The 20,989-nt window shown below is 40.5% G+C and overlaps 1 protein-coding gene across 3 annotated transcripts in view; it reads right to left on the bottom strand.

The window, feature by feature from the left end:
* The window catches only part of Tdrd3 (tudor domain containing 3), a 134,151-nt gene that overhangs the window by 88,827 nt on the left and 24,335 nt on the right, over positions 1-20,989 (bottom strand). For all 3 annotated transcript variants that reach the window (XM_005070920.4, XM_013114079.3, XM_005070919.4), the window contains one exon: positions 1,131-1,215. In XM_005070920.4, coding sequence (XP_005070977.2) covers positions 1,131-1,215 — 85 coding nt within the window. Of the gene's footprint in view, positions 1-1,130; positions 1,216-20,989 lie in introns of those variants that run through there.

The following is a 20,989-nucleotide window of genomic DNA, read 5'->3' on the forward strand; positions in this document are numbered from 1 at the left end:
TTACTGCCATAATCAAAAGTCAAAGGACAGCTTTGGACTACAATAAGCACAGTACATGTGATAACAACTAAATCCCATATGATCTCAATATCCAAAGACATGAGAACCAATTACGCCCCCAGCCCTGACATTCACTATTCAGCAACGGGAAGGAAACAGGGACCAGCGTGGCAGGTTTGGCAAAGCAGCAGCACCTTTGCAGAAGGAGCATTTCCCTTGCTCAGATAAATCACAGGAAGAGGAAATGGTGAGTTAACAGCTAACTATGGAAATGCAGAAATACCTGTAACTCAGCAAACCGCTGCACACAAAACTCGGACTGGTTACTAAGGTTACAGCATCTCAGCTAACAGGAAGACTATACAGTACATATAAAAAGTAGGGCTTTTAAGATCTGTATCCTCTTCAGAGTAAAAACCTATGGTAATTTAGGTCTTTCTATGGAGTATAGACTTCAAGAGAAATAATACTGTTTTTAAATATACTAGACACTAACAGTGCTCAATAAATAAGATTGCATTTAATTTTCTCTGAATAATTCAAGTATTTGAACCTTAAACTGCATGCAGGATTTTAATGCCATTCCTTAATATTCCTACTGCCCTGCTTTATAAATGAACAAGGTAAGACTTGTCTTTTTCAACACAAAAATCGGAGCACAATGGAAACATCTAAGGACAAACAGAAGGTGGAGAGACGGCTCAGTGGTTAAGGGCACTGGGTTCAGTTACCAGCACCCACATGGCAGCTCACAACTGTCTGAAGACCTGGCAACCTCATCTGACTCCCCAGTGTGCCAGGCACAGACATGGTGCACACTTACACAGGAGAGAAAAACACCCATACACATGAGGTAAATAAATAAACCATGTTTTTTTTTTAAATAAGACTATAGCTTAAGTTTCAATGCAATATTATGGATTCTACAACTAATGAACTTTTCTCCTTCTTACTGTATTTGTAATATTTACAACTAGCTAAAATTAGACCATTAGATTCAACAAAGATCTCTATAACTTAAAAAGGTGAAAAATTTTATTTCTCATAAAATACAATTTATGGTGTATTTTTCATTGGAATAGCTTTAAACTTTAAAAGGGATCTAATAAAAGTTAATAAACTTAACCTACATTGAGAGCAATCAGGATGATGTCATTTATATTGACTTTGCCGGGAGAGCTTGTACAAGCTTCAATGCCTTCATCTGAAAGGTACCTGTTGAAATAAAATAAACAGCTTAATATTATCTAAACCCAATATTAGATAAATTTTACAATATGCAGCTTTGTTTTCTCCTAATACTAGGAAAGACTGAATATTCCAGTCTGTATACTATTCTGATAAGATATATATATGTAAGCCGGGCGTTGGTGGCGCACGCCTTTAATCCCAGCACTCGGGAGGCAGAGGTAGGTGGATCTCTGTGAGTTCGAGGCCAGCCTGGTCTACAAGAGCTAGTTCCAGTACAGCCTCCAAAGCCACAGAGAAACCCTGTCTCGAAAAACCAAAAATAAAAAAGATGTATATATGTAATAATAATATATAACAACTATGCATATATGCATGCGTGTATCTTGTTCTGTACACTTAATGAGATATTATGTGAATAAAATTATCCATATACTTTCTGAAAAAAGCTATTTACATATCAGCCTGTCTACGAGCTATTCTTTGCAATGATATAAACGAAATTTCTCATCTAATATCTGTTAATGTGGTCAGCTTGTAAAAGAGGTTGAGCTACTTTGTAAAATTAAGACTAAAATAACCACATTTTAAAACTTAGTTGAACAAACTAATAACATGAAAATCCCCTCCTGGATATCTGTTCACATTATCTTCTCACATGCCTTCTTTAATGTCATGTTCTCAAGAATCTTTCAGTGAGCACTATTGACTCGAAGGGACCTAGGGAAAGGGAACCTTTATAATACAACCTTTGCCTTTTGTCTTGGTTTGTTTGTTATCACATCCTAATGTTCGTTTTCTCAGTCCAACCCAATCTTACATCTGAACAAAACAATAATTAATTCAAGAGTGAAGGAACTGTTGTTTCCAAAAGAGGAAAAACTATCTCTACACATTCAACAAACCCATATGCAATACAGGGTGGTTTGTTTTTTATGAATTCAGTGATTCAAGTATAAACCAGCTCATAAAAATGTCCACCAGCATCTCACATGTTTTATGACCATCACCAATTTGTTTAACCAATGGGCTAAAGTCACCATCCATCACTACTGCCCACATTCTCCTAGTACTAAGAGAATTGGTCTCACAGCTAATCCAACAGCTATCCTAAGCCATTCCTGATGAGTCAGCAACGCCACCATTAATCTTCATTACTACACTCATTTTAAGACATTTACCAGTGTAATTTTTTCCATTACTGGAGTATTTATTTGAGGTGTGTGCACATGTATTACACTATAAATATGGAAATCCGAAGACAGCTCCATCCAGTTATTTCTCCCCTTCCCCTTTTGCGTAGGCTCCAAGATCAAACTTCAATTCCTCGTAAGTGCCTTTACCTACTGAGCCATCTTGCAGGCCCAGAGTGTGAATCTTATCCGGACAGAGAAAAGAAACAGATTAAAAGCATGTGCCTGGCATGGTGGCACATGCCTATAATCTCAACACTTAGAGGCGGAGGAAGAGTTTACTTGGGTGTCCAGCTTTAGTAGGAATGCAGGCCACCATGCAGGAAGACATAAGGAGTCGGGAGCATGAGGCAGATGGCCACACTGTGTCCACACTCAGGAAGCACAGAGGTCAGGAAGTCAGGTCTGGCTATGAAATCTGCAGGCCATCCCTACTGACTTATTTACAGCCTCCCTCACAGCTCCACCAGCTGGCGCTCTGGTGTTCAAACCCAATAGGGGTCGTTCCACACTCACACTCAAACTACAGCCCCATCACTAATGAAGGGACAGGGGCTGCCTTCACATAAATGTGAATGAGGTATCATGTAGTACCTACCTTTACAACACTGCCTAGTAATAGTTTTTCTGTATAGCAAATTACGAAGTGTATCTGAGTTTCGGTTTCCGATCTTAACAGGTCTCCCTGATCCCTTTCTAAAGCTTATTCCAGCTTTATTCCAAAACTGTCAATCAACAGAGTATCCACTCACAGCTCTAGCATGTTAGGAACCCTCCTATAAATACCTGGCCGGTTCACAAAAAGACTGACCTAACTTAATCACCATGTCACGCTTATACATTACTCTCTTTTGTAAACACTGAAAATGACAGTATTAACAATGAATAAAGCAAGTGATAAAAGCAAAAAGTAATGATCTTGACTGTAAGATACCACAGAACTCAGTGACCAGGAACAACAGTACCCACCAGCCAGACTGTCACCAGGAAAAGGAACTGAAAATTGGAGCAGGTACATGGATAAGCTCCCTGTACACACGTGCTCAATGGGCCACCAGGGAGAGGAATTACAATCAGTCCTTTGTGCCGCCTTTGAGCCCAGACCCCAGAGAGCTGCTGTAGCTACAACAGCCCACAAGGCACCCATCTGCGCCTCCTCCATCAGAGATGCCTGAAACAGTGATATTACAAACCCTTACCACTAGACTACAAAATACATGTGAATACATTTTACATTGAAGGGCTACATTTCTGCATAAAACTGATTAATATTTCCTTTCTAGTTTTATCTTCAAATAATGCCATTTTAAACACAAGCTTAATCAGCTCACAAAATTTTCAAGAAGGTAATTAAAAAAGAAGGAAGGAAGGAAGGAAGGAAGGAAGGAAGGGAGAGAGAGAGAGAGAGAGAGAGAGAGAGAGAGAGAGAGAGAGAGAGAGAGAGAGAGAGAGAGAGAGAGAGAGAGAGAGAGAGAGAGAGAGAGAGATCTTCCTTGGAATAGTCTTCCCCAGGGAAAAGTACACGAGTCTGTGATCCGATACCAAATGGTCAGTCCTGATAACACACATATAAGTATGATTGAATTGACTAAGCTGTTTGTATGCATGTATTTTGGGATATATATGCATATATATAAATGTACAATGATTACTGAAAACAGAGGCCATTAATTTGCAAGAGAGCAAGGAGTGATATGTGGGAGGGTTTAGAGCAGTAGTTCTCAAACTGTGGGGCACTCGACTCCCAATTCTTAGTGTTACTTAACTGGTCATCCCAATCAATTTATTTAACTTCAAAAATAACCACTTAAAATTAGGTGGAGAATTATACAAAGTCACATGGCCTAAGGGCCACTGCCACAAGAGCCTTCACCTCATGCTCAGAAACAGACATGTTCAAGTGAGTTCAAAACTTTCAAAACTCTGAACTGGCAGAAACTGGGATAAAAGACTGGCTATCATTTCAAACTCATTTGGTAGATCCAGACAACAGGTCTCCATTAATACCCTTTAGCACCAGTATGATCAAAACAAAGCCAACTTGCCCTCATCTAGGCTCTGAAAACTGGGAAAATCCATGTCTACTGGCTGGCAGACGTACGCAGGAAAAGGTCACGCCACGCCGTGGAAGGCTGCCCTGCTACAAAAGGCAGCCACAAGTCAGCTTCAGCTGACTGTTTGCATGAGGACAGGGGAGGCAGCTATTGTCGGGTCCGATTTTTAACCTTCGTAAAGCAATATACAAGCCAAACAAAACAGACTTCAGCTGGCATGAGGACTATTCATTCTGAGCTTATTTAAGTTAGTCACATATCTGCTCCTGCTCACCTCCAAGTTGTTCTGAGATGCAGTGTGACACTGAGTACGTCTCAAACACTTACCAGTCACATCACAGCTAGCCTTTGCAGGGAAGGGTAGAATAAGGGATCTTCATGACATTTTGTGCAGTATGGGAGAGCACGGAACACAATTACACCTGCAACTAACATTCCTACCAGAGTGGCTGTCAGGCTGAAGGTGTCAGATCATTTATGATAATGTTTGGTCAAAATAGACAGACGGACATATAGATGGAGACAGAGAGAATTCAGACAGTCAGGCTACCTCTAATGGTCCCGAACCTCAACCTAAAAAGAAAAACTAGTTTTTCTTCCCCTCCAATCACCTCCACCCACTGAGATAATGGATGTCTACTTAGGTGGGAATCAAGACTTGCACTTGTAAAACAGCAGGACAGCCTAGTATTACACACCGACAGCAAGCAGGCTGTGGCATATGAAAACTGAGGTGCCAATAAGAAGAGAAAAACAATCCTCCAGATAACAGGGTCTCTATCAAGCGAGACACAGGAGCCATTTGCACAATGAGACAACAGACTTGCTGAGTTACAGGCTTCGTGTGGTTTGTGGTGGTGTTTTGTTGGGGGGGGGTGTCTCTACCTCTATTAGTTATCTGCTACAACACTGAGTTACTAACTTTAATATGTAAATTCTTGCTGGAACACAAAGAAGTAACCAGATTCCAACTATCAAAGCTACTGTGGATACAAGAGACATAAAAAAGGTAAACTCATTTATGCTCACAGCAGAACCACATAAAACAGTGAGTCTGTAGAAAGCAGAGGGTCCTGCTTGCCCTTCCCTGACACAGTACCAAGTAAGAGGCCTTAGAGAGCCAGACAGAGCAGCCATACCAGCAATTGACTCCAGAGACTTTTTTGATTTCTAATTGTCTATTATTTAATTTCCATTCATGCACATGTATCTTGTGATGGTCTGCTTTTGTCTCAATAGTGCACAGCTGAGTCCCACTTGAACATTGCAAGGAACGAAGATGATTATTTTAAATCAACCCAATCAGTCAACACAAGAACTTAAGAAAACCAAGGCAACATAACTCCTCCAAAATTTACCAGTTATATAATTAATAATGGCATCTAATGAGAGTGTGCTAGATAGTCCCAGACAGAATTCAAAAGAATGACTATAAAAATATTCAAAAACAGAAGAAAATAAGCTCCTGACTGAGAACAAAGCCAAATGTCGGGATAAACTGAGGACCATGATATAAAATATGAAAGAATCCAAGAGAGAGAGAGAAATATTGAAGAAAAAACAAGGAAATGCTGGGAAGGAAAGCATAGCAAGTGAAACAAAAAGCTCTGTGGAAAAGTGTTGCAGAATATTAAAGTGTGTTACTTTTGTTTATACTCGCTAACATTTGTTCAATGATGCAAAGACGTGTTTGATTAAATAAAATTTGCCTGTGGTCAGGAGGCCGGGTCAGCAACTAGTTCACAGGAAGTTGTCAGGAGGAGCCAAGTGGAGAAGGGTTTAAAGGAGGGTGAGAACGAGCTCGAGGACTTCTTGCTAGACTTGAAGAGGTCACCCGCTTGCTACTCAGCTCTCTGGGAAGCAGGGTTCTACCTCAAACTTTGAATCTTGATTTCTTTACCAGGACAGAGATTTAAATAAGTGTCCTTAGTAGCTTTGAAAGAGTTGGTGCCTAAGAGAACCAATGTCCCTCTTTCAGCCAAGCTGCTGCTGGGAGTGGTATACTAGCAGTTGTTGAATATGATAGCAGTAGCTTAAAAGGTAGAAACAATTAAAAAAGAAAAACAACAGAAAATTTCACCAAAGAATAGAACAAGGAGAGACACGACATCTCAGCTTGAAGACAAGAAGGGAGAATGACACAGGCAAACAGATGGAACTAGAATAAACCATACTGAGCAAGGTAAACCAGTCACAAAAGTACAAACATGGTATATACTCACTAGTACATGGGTTTTAGGCATAGAGCAAAGGATTACCAGGCTACAATCCACACTGCCAGAGAATCTAGAAAACAAGGAGGACCTTAAGAGAGACATAGATGGTCCCCTGGAGAAGGGGAAAGGGACAAGATCTCCTGAGCTAATTGGGAGCATGGTGGAAGAGGACAGGGAGTTAGGAGAAAGAGAAGGGGAAAAGAGGAGGACATGAGGGAGCAGGAAGATTGAGTCAGAGGAAGAATAGAGGAGACCAAGAAAAGATACCAAAATAGAGGGAGCCATTATAGGTTTAAAGAGAAATCTGGCACTAAGGAAATGTCCAGATATCTACAAGGATGACCCCAACTAACAATCTAAGCAATAGTTGAGAGGCTACCTTAAATGCCCTTCCCCGATAATGAGATTGATGACTACCTTATATGACATCTTGGAGCCTTCATCCAGGAGCTGATGAAAGCAGAGGCAGACACCCACAAAAAAAACACTGAACTGGACTCCTGGAAACCAGTTGCAGAGAGGGAGGAGTGATGAGCAAAGGGGTCAAGACCAAGCTGAAGAAACCCACAGAAACAGCTGACCTGAACAAGGGGGAGCTCATGGACCCCAGACTGATAGATGGGAAACCAACATAGGACTGACCAAGACCCCCTGACTGTGGGTGTCAGTTAGAAGGTATGGGCAATCTACAGGGCCTCTGGTAGTGGACCAGTATTTATCCCTAGTATACGGATGGACTTTGGGAACCCACTGCACATAGAGGATACTCTTTCAGCCTAGACATCCGGGGGAGGGCCTAGGCCCTGCTCCAAATGATATGACAGACTTTGAAGATCCCCCATGGAAGGCCTCACATTCCCTGGGGAGCAGAATGGGGATGGGATAGGTGGCTGGTGGGAGGCAGAGAAGGAGGGGAGGGAGAGGGAACTGGGATTGACATGCAAAACAAGCTTGTTCCTAACTGAAATTTAAAAATCTGAAAGAAAAACTGGGAGTAGGGAGCAATGAGAGAAGGACGAAGGTGAATCAGTGAGAAGATACAGTGGGACTTCCCAGGTATCCCTGACACTGAAAACAGACAAGTCTACAGCTACGTAATCATCAAAAGAGGAAAGAAAACATTTTCAAAAGAATTTTAACAGAAAACTTCCTAGTGTTAGGAAAAGAAATACCAATCTGGTTAGAGACATTAGGAAACCAAACAGAAAGAATGGGATCAGAACGGAATCAGAAAAGAACCTTTGTTAGGTCCCCCAGAGTGGTTGTGCACAAGACAGTGTCCCAGGCAGGACTTTGGCTTGGTAAACATAAGCCTAAAGGCAGATCTCTGTTTACCTGAGAAGCAGTTCTCCTGAGGTGGTTTGTTTCTCTTCACTGGAAGCACTCTTGCCTCCCCCCAAAGCTCAACTACCTCAGGGCACTGAGTTCCCAGTCAATCCCAACAGCCCATACAGATTTGCTCATGGACCCCATCTGCTGTCATTTAAAATCTAAACTTGCTCACTTCTCCATCATGTTTTCTTCTGTCACCCCTCCAAAGACAGGCTTCAAAACAGATTAAAAACTAAAACAATACACAGAACAAAACAAAACAAAACAGCAAGAAAAGCACTAAGTCACATATAAAGGCAAGCCTATAAGAACAGCATATTATCCAAATGAAACTTTCAAAGCCAGGAGGGCTTGGAAGAGTATATGCTGCCAAACCATAGTACTGTGGCCAGCAAAACTATCATCACACATGAAGTGAAAATACTTTCCATGATTAAAAATAGACTAAAGGAACTCATGGCCACTTAGATGGCTCTAGAGAGGACAGTTTGTGGAAATCTGAATGAGAACACTCCGATGGGCATATCTGAATGCTTAGTCTTCACAGGTGGCACTACTTGAGAAGGGTTAGGAGGGGTGGTCTTGTTGGTGTGGTTGTGGCCTTACTGGAGGAAGTGTGTTACTGGAGTAGGCTTCGAGGTTTCAAAGCCCAAGCCTGGCCACACCACCCAGGTGTCATTCTTTCTTCCTGCCGAAGGCCGATCCAGATGCAGAACTCTGAGCTACCTCTCCAGCACCATATCGTCCTGACCACTACCATGATGATAACAGACTAAACCTCTGAAGCTGTAAGCCAGCCCCAATTAAATGCTTTCTCTTATAAGAGTTGCCATGGTCATGGTGTCTCTTCACAGCAACAGAACAGTGACCAAGACACAGCTGAAGGAATCTAAGGCAAATCTATCCATACGGCCACAGGAAAGAACAAGCCACACTAGATTAATTAAGCATCATAGATGTCCAGCAATTCAAAGTGTCACCTGTACACTATGGAATTTCATTTATGTGTAAAGAAAAATGAATTTATAGGAAAAAGGATGAAAGTGGAAATTATTATACCAATATGTAACTCAGGCCCAGAAAAAAAATGTGTTCTGTCTCATTCATGGATCCTAGCTTCAAGTTTTTTGATTTGTATGTTTAATTTGTAGTGTCTGTAGAGACCAGAAAGCTAGAAAGGTCCATGAAAGGGGAAAGGGCACAAGGACTTAAGGAGCCTGGAAAAAGCAGAGCACGGGGCATACAAGCAGAAGGGACGATGGGGTAAGAGCACGGGGCACACGAGCAGAAGGGGACGATGGGGTAAGAGCACGGGGCACACGAGCAGAAGGGGACGATGGGGTAAGAGCACGGGGCACACGAGCAGAAGGGGACGATGGGGTAAGAGCACGGGGCACACGAGCAGAAGGGGACGACGGTGTGGGCTAAAGATTAAGTGTGGCGGGAGACGAAAAGAAAGGCAGCATGGTGGACAGGACAGACCAAACTAAGTCAACGTGAGAAGGCTTTCAGGAAACCCACTGCTTTGTGAGCCGGTGAAAAGGGTTCAATTGAGAACGGGAGGAGCTAGTGCTAGTTAGATGGCTCAGTGAGCACAGGTATTTCCCACCAAGCCTGGTTACTCTCTCTGTCTCTGTCCCTGTCCCTGTCTCTGTCTCTGTCTCTGTCTCTGTCTCTGTCTCTGTCTCTCTCACACACACACACACACAGGCAAATGAAAAAAAAAAACAGTTTAACTGTGACAAAAGGAATTTGAACAGAGGTACCCTGCATGGATGGACAACGTTTCGCACAGAAGACACTGGTTATAAAATGGAAATCTCAGACCCAGGCAGGTCCCAGAGACCTCCAAAACAGTACAGATGCTGCTTTTAGTTGCCCATCACAGCTAGATGAGAAGATCTATTGCTAAATACAGGATACACTTCGGTTGCAGGACAGCGAAATCAAGCTGGAAATTTAACTTTATGATTTATATAAACATGACTCAAAGTCATATATTTTTACAGTCCTTCTGAGTTTAAGCCCTTGGTGTTGACCTTAATGCAGTAAACTTAACTCAATGCGAGATTTATCTCATTCAATAATAAACTATTTTTAGAATTATTTTCTCAGAGTTTATTTTTAGGATTTATGTACAAATGAAAGCTATAGAAGCTATTTTCACTTTTAATCTGTGATGTTTTTCACACATATACATACACAATATATTAAACATTAATTTCTTTCATGACAACTTTTCAGTTTGCTAAAAAAAATATAATCTAAACCAAATGAGGAGTGTCAAAGAAATAATTATGAAAGCCACAGCACACAAAAAGCAATGTTTCACAAAATTAACCTATACAGAAATAAAAGGATAAATGTGCAAAATCTTATGTAAAATCGAGTTAATACTAGAGAGTACCTATTATCCTAAAGCACAATTTCAGGAAATGCAAAGCAACATGAATTGCATTATTACACCTAATAATTAGCACCCTGCTGGCCAACTTTAAGGATTTCAGTGGCCAGAGTAAAAGGCATTTTAAAAGTTCTAGAAGGAATATTTCATAAGCATGTATCTGATCTAACATTTAAAAGTGTTTAAAATTTGGAAGCTAAAAATCAAAAGTTGATTCTGTTAAGGACTTTCTTTTTGAAAAGCTGATGTTAATAAGGAGGAATTCTGAAGACCGTACTACCTGAAAATACCACTAGATGGCAACCTTGCCTCACAAGTAAAATATTGCACTGCTGTTGGAAACCAAGGCCTCAAACTTACTAAAGAGGGTTATGACATCTCATTGTTGTTGTCACTGTTGTAGCGGATAGGAAAGCAGAGAAAATAAAATAGACTACTAGATTTTTTTAAGGTTCTTGTTATAAAAATCATTAAAGTTTAGAAGCAATTCCCTTAGTATACATTCAAAGACATTTGATATAACAAAAACTAGTATATCAAAAGATATGCCTACTTTGTTTTTACAGTTACCCTTTGGAAATACAAAATTTATAAATGTGTGTGTGTGTGTGTGTGTGTGTGTGTGTGTGTGCACATGCGAGCGCGCGCCCTCCTCCTCAGTCACTCCCACTTTATATACAGGATTTCACCGACCCTGGAGCTCACCTTCTCAGCGGGCCTGGCTAGTCCGAAGGTGCTAGCGTGTCTCTGCCTGCTGAGTGCTACCGACTAAAATCACAGGCAGAGTCACACACACCTGCACTACTGTCCTGTGTGTTTAGGGATGCCAACTCTGGTCCTCACTCTTATACTGTGAGTGCGTTCTGGTGGGGACTTCTCCTGAGTCTAATTGTTTTTGGAGTAGTAATAGTTACAAGAAATGCTTTCAGTGTTGTTTCAATAACTGTTCCTCTCTGACACCAAACCAAAAAAAATGTTCTAGTCTCTGGGACATGTGAATAGTAATTTCCCTGAAAACAAAACAGGCTTCCCTGGTGGTAGTATGAGTCATGAAACAGGAGGGCATGGTGGCACACACCTTTAATTTCACCATTACAGAATCAGGTGGACCTCTGTGCACTGAAGGCTAGCCTAACTCACACAATGAACCCTACCACAAAACAAAATCAGGACAAAAAGAAGGAGAGAGAAAATCTTAAACTGAGGAAGAAAATCATGCAATCATCCTAGATTGCCCAGCTGTTCCCTACATCTAATTAAGAGAGGCATAGGTGCAGAGGGTGTTAGTATTCAGGCATCTCCACTGGTCTGTCCTTGGGGTTCTGACAGGACATGTCCTCAGCTGCAGCCACTAAGAGCACCAACTGTGCACATCCACTATGTTCCTTTTAAAGGGGCCCTGCCCACCTCCTCCCTCCCTCCCCTCCCCCTCTCTGGTTGTTCCCCTATCTGTCTGTGTGGCGTCCCATCCCCCACACCTCTCCTGATGCTCCTGTCTCCTGAGGCCAGTCTCTCTCCTTGCCTTCCCCTTAATTCCTCTTCTTGAACCCTGTTGCATGGTTGTCTTTTTCTCTCCAGCGTTGTTTTTCTTAATTACAATAAAGGGTTGTAAGAACACAGCAAACAACAACAAAGTCAAACACACAGTATGACAGCAGCACCCAGAGCAGAGAGGGATGCCACTCAGCAGTCACTCACTCTCCCCTGGCGTCTCTCTGACAGATGTGCAGCTTTGAAGAGCCTTCATTTCAGACGTTAGGAAACTGCTGTTGCAGTCCATGACCACAAACCAGATTTAATATGTCCATTATAAATTTAATTGTGGCAAAAGTACCGATTCAATTAAATTTTAAGAATCGAGGTCATCCCTTAATTTCTCCTAGGGTTATTTTCTATTCAGTGTAAAATGTCTTATTGCTTTAAGTGGTCAGTGCACTTGCTGATTGGTATAAGTCGATAAATAAGACACACAATATGCTGAATTACAATAAAAGTGACAGTGCCCCTTTTTTACAATGCAGAAATGGAAGTTGGTAAACCAGTAACACCAAAGAATCTGGAGGAATCACACATAAGAAACATCTAGAAAGGATATCCTCACATTACCCACTCATACTTCTAATATGAAAGTGCAAAACAGTCTTAATACACACACACACACACACACACACACACACACACACACACACACTGAAGCAACTATACAAGATTAGTTTTCAATTCATATCCAAGCAAAGTCAAAAAAGGTACCTTTATAACAGGAAATAATAATTGGCACTGTAATAAAACGCTATTCCTAGAAACCATGGACTACTAACAAAAACACCAGCACCAGGTGTGGGGTGCTTCTATGTGAACTGTTGGTCAGAGACCTGCAAGGCCCCCTAAGCTATGTCTCTTGGTTGCCCATCAGGACTAGATGGTAAGATCCTACTGCTTGAGGACACCACACAATCAAGCTGAAAATGGGCTGGAAACATCCTCCTTGCTGGCTAACTTTCAGTGCCTGAAGGCGCTATGCAGGACACTGGTGAAGAAAAGGCATCAATAAACTCTAAGAACAAGGACAACCTTCTATGCAATGTGTAACAGTCACACTTGACTGTTTGGGGTAATTAAAAGCTAGATTAGAGGCCAGGTGCACAGGAAGGAATCCATGCCTGGCACTCTAAACCCAGTTAAGACCTCTTAGCTGGTGAAGTCATAGGCCCTTGAGGAGACTTACTACTTACTTGCTAGCTAAGTTAACATGGTGTCTATGGTGGTTTGAATAAGGAGGGTCCCCATAGGCTCATACATTGAATGCTGAGTCACCAGGGAGAAGGATTAGGAGGTGTGGCCTTGTTGGAGGAAGTATGTCACTGGGGTTTTAAAAGCCCCTGTCAGGCCTAGTTCTTTACCCAAAGATCAGGAACTCTGAGCTACTTCTCCCACACCATGTCTATATGCTCCCTGCCATGATAATGGATTAAGCCTCTGAAGTTGTAAGCAAGCCTAATCAAATGCTTTTGTTTGTAAGAGTTCCGGGGTCTCTTTACAGCACTACAACAGTAACAAAGACAGTATCTAATAAATATCTATGTTTATACCCAGACACAAATGCTACTTTAGAAAGCTGCTCTCTGAAGTGTAGGGTAATAAATGAAGAGACTCACAGCTGCTAAAGGTGCTAGGAATAAGTAAAAGTTGACTGTTCAGCTCTTAGTAAGACCTGTACCTCACACAGATAACTTGCCTGTGACACTCAAGTAGATGAAAAACAAAAGTGAATCAAAAGTATTTTTTAAAAGAACACAATGAGAACTAGAAGTAGTCAGGTCCTGGAGCACTTGAAAAGCAGAGGCAGCACAATCCACTGAGGAATAGGCAGATGTAAGTAGTCCAGCTACCATGGATGTAAAAACACTGATCTACCGCATGGGGACTTGTGCAGAAGACTGCCAGTCAACACATCACAGAGACACCTGCACATCAGCGTTTATTACAGCCCTGTTCATGATAGCTAAATGACAGAACCAACCTAGGCCTCCAGTAACAGAGGAATGAATAACAAATTCTGTGCACGGAATTTTTTCAAACACAAAGAAGAATGAAGTTGTGTAATTTCCAAGGAAGTAGATGCAACTGGAAATAATCATGTTAAGCTTATGGAGATAATCGTGTTTAGTCAGTCTCAGGAAGACAAATATCGTAAGTTGGCTACTAAATTTTCTTCAGTCACATAAAATCATAAATGTGTCTATAAGTGACTAAAGGGGAATAAAGGCAGCAAGTGGGAGAGAAGAGAGGTGGGGGGGGAAGGGGGTGGATATGTTTACCAGACAAAGAATAACTGTAGAAAATTAAGTTAAAAGAGTAAATAAAAAATTTTTAAAGAAAATGAGTAGCTTTAAAAGTGGGTGGGGTGGGGTGAAAAAAAGATGCAGTTCAGCAAGTTAAATGGGGAAAGGGATGGGAAATAAAGAAACATTAAAATCTTCATTTTACAATGGTTCATTTCATTAGTAAATTTTACCTGAATAAATTACATTTTAAGTGGTAAGAGTAAGCTAATATAACTTCAAAATTAAAGGCTAACTCCTTCAGAGCTAATAATAAAGAGCTCTTGAGGCTACAGACTACGAGGACAAAGACATGTCCTAAGAAAACAAATTGTTAGACAATGTTGTTACTGTACAAACACTATAAAAGGCAATTGCCGAGGCCTGGGTGGTACACCCTACTACACAACTAGACTATGTGGGATGTAGTTATGTTAATGTATGTGCTTGTGTGTGTGTATAAAATCATACAGGGGGAGGGGGCAGAGAGAAGCCTATTGCTATATGCTGAATTTCAAAATGTTAAGTTCTGTTCCAGTACAATCCATGTGACATCTCAATATTAAAAGTCCTAGGGCACATTAGAAACAAAAAAAAAAAAAAGATTAATCACATGAAAAAATAGTGCTTACAATAAACAGGACACCAAAAAACAATGAAGAAATAGTAAATACATAAACTAGCAACGTAACTACTTATTATCATTATCAACCATTTATGCACTACAAATGATTATATGTGCCATACTCTAGTAACCCAGAAACACAGGAGGTTTGATGATGACAGACACATGCAATCCAAGACACCATGACATTACAATGGTCATGATATCATAAATCAACAGGAATTTTTCAGCTCTATTAAATGTTCACAAGACAGTCATCATTTATACAGTATGTCATTGACCAAATTGTGATTTGGGATATGACTCTATCAAAAGCACATAAGAGAATCGAAGAAATAATCCAGAGAGCTCTATAGTCACATAACAGTTCAAGAAGGGAAGAGAGTTAGAGAGGACACAGCAAAGGAAAGAATAGCCGTAGCCTATCTTGCAAGGCTTTGCAGGAATTGTTAGAGGCATTTCAAGAACCCAGGGAAAGGCAAGTTCCCAGTACTAAGGAAGGGAAAGAGAGGTGGGATATTAAGCTCCTATCTGGATTTTCAGAATACCAATGACACACAGAAAATTCTACAAGCAGCAAAAACTAATAAATAGGAAAAAAGGCTGGGGCTGGTCTCCAACTTTATCATGAAAGAAAAGGGCTTTCTCTTACAATTCTACAGCCAGCTAAAATATCACAAAGAAGTGAGGACAAAGTAACCGCCGTTTCATGTGGAGTGGCTATGACATTTACATTTTTATCCACTCTTCCATAGGAGATTTAATTGTCTGATGGATGATATGCCTTACCAAGGAAGGGAATAAACTAGAAGAGAAGCAGGTGATGGGTTGAATCCCGAAAGCTAATCAGCTGACATTCCAAGAGATGCACAGCAGGGCTGCCCCTCCAAGGAGAACATCCAGAAGGTAGGAAAAATCACAGAGGGCGGCTCCACGTGTTAGAGAACTTTTCCTCAATAACTTGCTGTACTAACGTTCTGGATTAGAAAATTCTTTTTTGTAGAAGACCATCATATGCATCATACGATAGATAGCATTTGTGGAGACGGTACACACTCAAGAGACAGCAATAGCACTCCATGTATATAACAACCAAGGCATCTCCAGATATTACCAAACATCCCCAGGGGATGTGCTACCAACCAAGAATGGCTAGAATGGCTGTCTTAAAAGAACTGATGTCTGTAACAAGTACTGGAAACAGCAGAGAGGGAGGACTGATGACCAAAGGGATTAAGACTGGGCTGGTTTAACCCCCAGAAACAGCTGACCTGACAAAGGTTAACTCTTGAATCCCAGGCATCAGCATGGGATTGATCAAGACCCCCTGAATGTGAGTGTCAGTAAGGAGGCCTAGGTAATCTATTGAGCCTTGGGCAGCAGATCAGTACCCATCCCGAGTATACACACGGACTTTGGACTCCCATCCAACAATGTGAGGTGCACTCTCACCCTGAACTCTTGGGGAAGGGTCTAGGCCCTGCCCTATATGAAATGACAGACTATGGACACCCCCATGGAGGGCCTCACCCTCCCGGGGGAAATGAGGGGATAATGGGGGGGTTGGGGGGAGGGCACGGGAGGAGGGGAGGGAAAGGGAGAGGGCCCTGGAACTGACTTGTGAAGCAACCTTATTTCTTATCTAAATTTAAACTGAAAAATAAATAAATAAATAAAATTTAAATTTAAAAAATCATATTCCAAGAAAGAAAGTAGCCAGAATTTTTACCTGATTTCCTAGAGATTTTCTGTGGCTCTTTTAAGAAAAAGGACAGTGCCCCGTGAATCCTTCTGTATCAGTTGATACTTTTAACAATAACCATATACTACTCTGATAAATTTTAACTAAGTTTTCAAAAGCTATTTTTAACCAGAAGAAATAATTTAAGAACAGTTATTAAAAGCTAGCTGTAAACATAATGAAATTTCACTATAGTCTAGCTTTATGAATAAAGTGGTATTTTAAAAAGTATTCATCCAACTTGCTCAACAAGGGAAAATGCCAGAAATGTTGAACAGGAAAAATTGAGTTATTGTAATATCAAACAAAATCTGATTTTATAAACAAGGCAGACACATTCTAAAACTGGGCAATGTCCTCATCACAACTTCTATTTTAGGTAAATTAGTGTGGAACGTGTAAATAAACCAGGAACTAAAGGCCCCAGCATCGGAAAGGAGTTAACTGCACAGCTTTGACTATGAAGTGAGAAAAGCAGTAAGAAGCTTCTTGTGGACAGACTACAACGTTGGAGTAAGGGTTCTACTGCTGCATTAAAACACCATGATCTTGTTGTTATTGTTGTTGCTGTGACTGGTATGTACTCACTCATAAATGGATTTTAGGCAATCTATGGGTAGTATTTATCCCTGTTGAGGGGGTTGGGGGGAGAGGGGACGGAGAGGGAACTGGGATTGGCATGTGAAGCAAGCTTGTTTCTAACCTAAATAAAAAGAAAAATAGAAAAAACAAAACAAAACACCATGATCAAAAGGGGAGGAAAGGGCTTATAACTTTTGGGTCACACTCCTCAGTGGAGCAGGAACTCACAGCAGGACCCAGGAGACAGGAACTGAAGAGGAGGCCATGAAAGAGAACTGCTTACGAGCTTGCTCAGTCTACTTCCTTTTACAACCCAGAATGACCCACCAAGGGGTGGCACTGGTCACAGTGAGCCAGACCTCCTCCCTCAAGTCACTGAAGAAAGTGCCTTACAGAACTGATTGCTACAGGAAATCCGATGGAGGCATCTTTCAACTGAGGTTCCTCTTCCCAGCTAAATCTAACTTGTAACAAGCTGACAAAAAAACAACCAAAAAGGACAAAGGTGGATTGTCAAAATGAACAATAGAGGATGTATCAGGGTGGGGATGATGATGAAGATTGTAACTATGACAACCAGAATAAATGAAAAGTATTTACCGTCCCTTTAAATTCCAGATTATAAATCTAGACATTTGAGAAGTATTCATTCACTTAACTGTCACAATAATCCCATAAAGAAAATTTACCTTCATTTTAGGTGTAACAGCATTCAGACTAAGCAACCTGCCCAAAGCTACACAGTTATGAAACAGTGAAATGGCAATGAAGAGAAATGGCAGATTGGTAAGAGCATGGCCAGAGGACAGCTATCTTAAGCTGCCTTGGGTACAACGCTGAGCTCTGTGTACAGAGTCCGCTTCATACCCCTCTTAGCCTATCAGAAAGGAATGGGGCAAAAGGAAATAGAGCAGGAGGCAGAAGGAAACTGCAAGGAACTATTAACAGAAAACAAATCATGCAGTAATGCAAAATTCCTTATTAAAAAACACAAGGAACCAGAATTGCCTGAGGTCATTTATAATGAGATCACCACTTCTTAGAAAAGGCAAAAAGAGCACTTACTTAACTAAATGTTTTTATAAATAAACAAGTTTTTAATAAATTTAACTTTTAACCGAAAACTATGTGAGAACAAAATTTAGCACTTTACCAGCTAGTAAGTTTACCTAAATTTTTTCTATGCCCTTTGTCTTTTTAATCATTTATAGGAATATTAAACAATACATATGCTGGGCCTGCCCCTGGGAGACTACAACTAACATTTTACATTCCTTCAACTGAATATATAGCTATTAATTTCTAACTACTTGCTACATATCCAAATGAAGGTTAGCTTCTTATTTTTATGACCAAGGCACAAAGTTTATTAAAAACCATATTCTGCCATTTAAAACATTTTACACAGGAACATTATTCGTAAGTACCCGTCTATACTTTAAATAAACCACTGTATTCATGTTGAGAACAGTTTGAGTTAATGTCAATATAACACTTTTAATTCTTTATATCTACAAAGCAATTTATGTGTCATGCAAAACAAATAGGGTAATTAACACCCAGAGAAAGAATTAGTCTTTTCTAATTATTTTTACAGTTCAAACTAGAGTCAGGACAGTAAGATGACTATCACAGACTAAAAGTTATAAAGACAAAACCTGAACCATTAAGTACTATGCTAAATGACAGAAACCTAAGTACTGCAGAGAAACAAGAGGCATACTACTCTCCATATATATATGTGCCTTGCTCTCTAAAGCATAGTAATTTTCCATCAGTAAAATAAAAGGGCTAGCTACAAGACCTCTACCAGCTCCATGACACAATGATCAAGAGGAGCATCCAAAAGAACCTTCACTCCCAGGCAATAAGCTAGGTTTACTATTCAAGTAAAAGCAGCCACAATCAATATTCTACCTTAAATGTAAAAACGGCAGACTGTAAAGAAATCTCAAGGACAATTAAATATCAATAGGAGATGACTTACCAGTTACTAATTTTTCAACATGCCACTGTAAGAGAGATAGTTCTATAAAATCATCAATATTAGGAAGAGAAACAAGGATTTCTTACAAGGTAGCCATCATTCTCAACTGAACAACTGAAACAAAGGCCATGTGGAACAAAAATCATGGAATTTTCAACACACCAGGAAGCTAAGACCACAAGGAAGTAAGTATGAAATGAACTAAACTCTGAAAGGTGCTGGGTCTTTTCAAGGAGAGAAGAGACTCCTATCGCTTCTATTCTTGTCAAAGGAAGGTGTCCGCCACAATGTAAGGAAATTGTACACAGATTTAAGACTTTCATAAGCCAAGTGTAGTTTGGCTTAACAGTTCACAATCCCAAGACTATTTATCAATAACCAAATTAACAACTGCCTGCCAATGCTCTGGGTGATATATACCAAAAGCTAGTATCATTATCATACAGGGAGACAGAGACACCTCCGTAACCAAAAACTTAGACTTTGGTTGCAAGTGGGTGTAAAAGAACTTGTCTTTATCCATTCTTCATACCACTGCATTTCTAAATGCTCCAAACTTTCAAATACTAAAAACAAAGTAAGGAGAACTAAGAGGAATCCATCTAGATATTTGAGAACTGAGCAACCAATAGTGGAATGGCTCTCAGGAGACGCACAAGAAAACATACCTAGACCATCCAAGCTTTACCTAAGAAACAGACAATGGATTGAAAGAGATATCCAAGCACAAAAAAAAGCCTAACTCTCGAGCAGCTAGATAAGAAAGCTTAGAGACACTTATCACCCACATTTCCAAAGCTGCCACATGAGCTGTCAAGAAAATGTCACTCTCTCTGCAATCTACCCAAGCTTACATCCCAGACCTTATTGAGGGGAAAGCTAAGGATTCAAACTCAAAGCACCTGAAACCAGTAGTGATTTGACTCTACCACCAAAAGAAACTCATTATGATCTGGCTCTAGCTGAGAGCAAAACATCTCAGTAAACAAAAAGAAAATAAATACAAAGAACTCTATAGCAAGATACAACAGTGTCAAACCTCTGTGGAAAACACTGAGAGCACACACGAGCATTACAAAATGTTGCAGGATATTTGATCATACTATGATTTGTATTATTTAAATAAAATCAACCATAGGTCAAGAGGCAGAGTCAGCAACCGGTTGACTGGAAGTAACCATAGAGAGTGAGGGTAAGTCGGGAGGTCAGAGAGAGAGAGGGGCACAGGAGGTAGAAGGGAGGGACATCTGATTGGAGGAATTTTGTTTCAGACAATGTATGAGAGGATTCAGTCTAAGATAATGGCAGAAGAGGAAAGTCAGCCTGCTGCTGTCTCTGACTCTCTGAGCTAGCAGGTTTTCACCCCAGCATCTGGCTCCAGACTCTTTACTGGTAAAATAAAAGACAGAGATTTAGTTAAAACATTTGCCTATCTCACAGCAGCAGTGGCAGCAATGGCTGTGGAGACATGGTCATCAGCTGAGGTAGCAATAGGATCAGGTGCAGCAGCTCTGCCTCAGATACAAAACAACAAAGTGGGGAAAAACAACCAATTCCTAACTTCCCATTATAAAGAATTCATCCCAGAAGAAAGTAAAATCCTATGAACAAAATACTGAGATGAGTCATATTGCAGTCTGTAACTACAGAACACATTCCTCAGTATGAAAATAAAGTTGACCCGAGATCCCTATGTGAAAGCATTTATTATTAGTAGACTCAGTGGGAAAATAGTGAAAGAAATGATTCATTCCATACATGATAAAGCCAGACACGAAGCCAAAAAAGTAAAAGCATTTAAGAGAGAAAATACAGAGATAGAAACCTTCTCACTTGAAAATATACA

Source organism: Mesocricetus auratus, unplaced genomic scaffold (genome assembly GCF_017639785.1).
Source record: "Mesocricetus auratus isolate SY011 unplaced genomic scaffold, BCM_Maur_2.0 Super-Scaffold_2245, whole genome shotgun sequence".
In the NCBI taxonomy this organism is placed as follows: Eukaryota; Metazoa; Chordata; class Mammalia; order Rodentia; family Cricetidae; genus Mesocricetus; species Mesocricetus auratus.